This window comes from Ostrinia furnacalis, unplaced genomic scaffold (assembly GCF_004193835.3).
Source record: "Ostrinia furnacalis isolate ACB-3 unplaced genomic scaffold, ASM419383v2 OfSCF1918, whole genome shotgun sequence".
NCBI lineage: Eukaryota > Metazoa > Arthropoda > Insecta > Lepidoptera > Crambidae > Ostrinia > Ostrinia furnacalis.
The window spans coordinates 1-2,858 of NW_021132157.1; the positions used below are offsets into that span (position 1 = coordinate 1).

A 2,858-nucleotide genomic window follows, 5' to 3' on the forward strand; every position below is an offset into this window, starting at 1 on the left:
ATATGTATTTAAAATTTTTGTTAAGGACATCAATTTTCTATGCTTTCATATTTTTATAAATGTTAGTAAAAGATTACACTTCATAGACAATGTAGAGTTACTATAATATGTATTAACTATGTAGGTAGATAGAACTATTTCAATCTAGTTTTTACGAGCAAAACAGAGTCAGGTAGGTATTTAAATTTAAATTTCTTGGATGGCGAGTGTGACAGAAATATTATTATTTTATACTCAATTTTTAACGTACAAGTTATATCATTAAAAAACATGTAACATGTAATTCAACCTTTCTGCACTTGCTACTCAGTAAGGTTTTTGATGTTTTACAAGTGGGATTTAAATGCATACAAACTGTTAATGATGAAAATAAATTACAATAAAATACATAATAATTTCCAATAGCTTGTTTTTCAGCCTGCTGGCTTCTAAATGTAGCTACAACCTACAAACACTATTTACATCTGAACTACTATATCTACATGAAATATAACATTACAGAAGGTGAAGGACAAGTCGGCAAAATTTTGTAAATAATAAACTGAAATAACCATCTCGAATCCAAGATCATAAGTCTTTTTTTCTCTCCTCAAATTTAAGTACCTAGATAATGTTCCCATAGTGCCATTTTGGCATTTAATTTCCCCTTGCGGTGTAAAGCTATAAAATGTATTTGTATAAAATGCATCAATCAAAAATATTGTTGATAAAAAGACATTCATTTATTACAAGAGGAAATGCCTGCCGTTGGTTCAGTAATTATCAGTAATCTATTGTTTAAATGTTTGCCAACCTGACTTTCACCATCTATGAATATACTTAGTCAGTATTTTTTAAATTAATTACATCTCAATTTTTCCGATACAGACATCAATAAAATAGTTGAAGTAATCATATGAAACAATTGATAGAATAAATATATCACTATTTAAAAATCTACCTAAATAAATAGTATGTTAACATACGAGTTGAAGGTCTAATTTCTTTGTTATTTAATTGTAGTACAATATAATAAAATATATTGTTTAATAATACATAAAAATAAAAAATTTAATATATGACTAGTTATACATGTAACACAATATTCAAAATATAGAAGTTGTAAAGTGTAATTTCTTATTTTAAAATCATTTTCATTACTTCACCAGTTGCGATTCATATATTTAAACTTTTCTTCAATTTGTTGTAGTCATCCCGAACCTTTTTACACTCACTTTGGAGATCTTCAAATTGACTCTGAAAACAGGAATTTCATTTAATATTTATTTATTTATTGACAGCCAGGAATAGCCAAGCAGTTTTTATAAACAGATTCTACATAGAGAATGACTAGATTACATCTCCTCCTCATGTTCTGACTAACAAATGAATAATTATATTTTTTATCTGCAACCATCTAAGTAGGTCTTCTATAAATGCATAGAAGAAAAGATCTAAAGAGCTGTTAGAAAAAAAAGACATTAATTTATGAAGTACTCATGAGAATGTTTTAAAAACCGAATTAATTACCTGACATATTGTAGACTGTTGTTTCATGGCAACACAACTTTCCATAATGTCCTTAAACCGTTCCTTGTCTAATTCATGAGCTTTTTGTGTCTCTGTTAACAATTTGTCTATACGATCTTTATACTGGGTCACCTCTGTGAACACAAGATAAAGTGGTTAAAATTCGTTTTAATAAATTTCAATTTACTTGTAAGTTGTGACCAAAATTATCATAAAAATATAAAATTAATTTAATGTGGGCTAAGATGAGGAGAAATTTTTTTCACTTACCATTCAACTGATATTTCAGAGACGATAATTCAGTTAAACATCTCTCTCCCGAAGATTGAACAGTACTTTTCTCTTGCAAATTGTTCAAATAAAGATACAAAGCACTAACCGTAAGCGTTATAAACATAAATAAAGCAAATAACTTGTTTTTAGACTTGGGCAAATAGCGAGTAAACATTTTTGCGTTCTATCAGGAATTGACGCTAAAATTAACACAGAAATCCTTTAACCCAACTTTTTAAACATACTTTTCTGGAATTATATATTTAGTTTTTCTTGCTTTCTTCTGTTTCTTTTTAAATCGATAAATTTTATATCAAACAATAACAAAAATAAAGAATCACTCTGTCGCTCTGTCGGAGTCTTGAAATGCCACAGATTATGCAGGCCGAGTCAGTGACAGTGAGTGAGGCAGGCACACACAAATAGAGTCACGGCTACATAGCTCAAAATGTGGCTCAATCATGAAGCTACAGATAAAAATGGAGGGCAAAGTTGGGAACAAAACTTGAGTCAAATACCTACTTATATCTATCTCGCTCTCTGTGGCCCTACCTCTCTTTTTAGTGTGAACTGTAGTATTGCTATCTTCTTATTTAAATCTCCTTGTAAATTCTTCGAAATAGCCAATTCACTAACCAAATAAGAAGTTAAATAAATAAATAATTAATATTTGAAACTTAGATTACCTAGTTAAATAAAAAATCACAAAATTGTCGGCCATTTAGGCTTAATGTGTTGGCGAATCAGGGAATTACAATCCCAATTTCTGAGGTATCGGTAATGTGGCAACATCGGCCGAATCCGGCCCATCATGGCGGTTGTTTACTATGCAGTTGATTTCGTTTGAGATTTTTCAAACTTTCTGTGGGACCTTACTTATCTAATTTTGCATAATGTTTTCTACGGCCGTTTACTGTAATCAATCCATATCCAAATCCGTCTGTCAACTGCCAAATTAAAATCTGTTTTCTATCAAATATCCACAGTTTTCGATGCCTTTACACTTTCTTAATGTTGTAATTCATCTTAAAACAAAAACATCGAAAACCTTTTTTCATAATCATATTAAGTGCACT

At 29.7% G+C, this 2,858-nt stretch overlaps 1 protein-coding gene across 1 annotated transcript; it reads right to left on the bottom strand.

Moving 5' to 3' along the window:
• Positions 1-3: 3 nt before the first annotated feature.
• Positions 4-2,171, bottom strand: LOC114354104 (uncharacterized). Its single transcript, XM_028306362.1, has 3 exons — positions 1,780-2,171; positions 1,510-1,643; positions 4-1,236 (listed from the first exon to the last, which is right to left on the bottom strand). The coding sequence occupies exons 1-3, from the start codon at positions 1,955-1,957 to the stop codon at positions 1,156-1,158; spliced, it is 393 nt and encodes a 130-aa protein (XP_028162163.1). The 5' UTR covers positions 1,958-2,171; the 3' UTR covers positions 4-1,155.
• Positions 2,172-2,858: the final 687 nt, after the last annotated feature.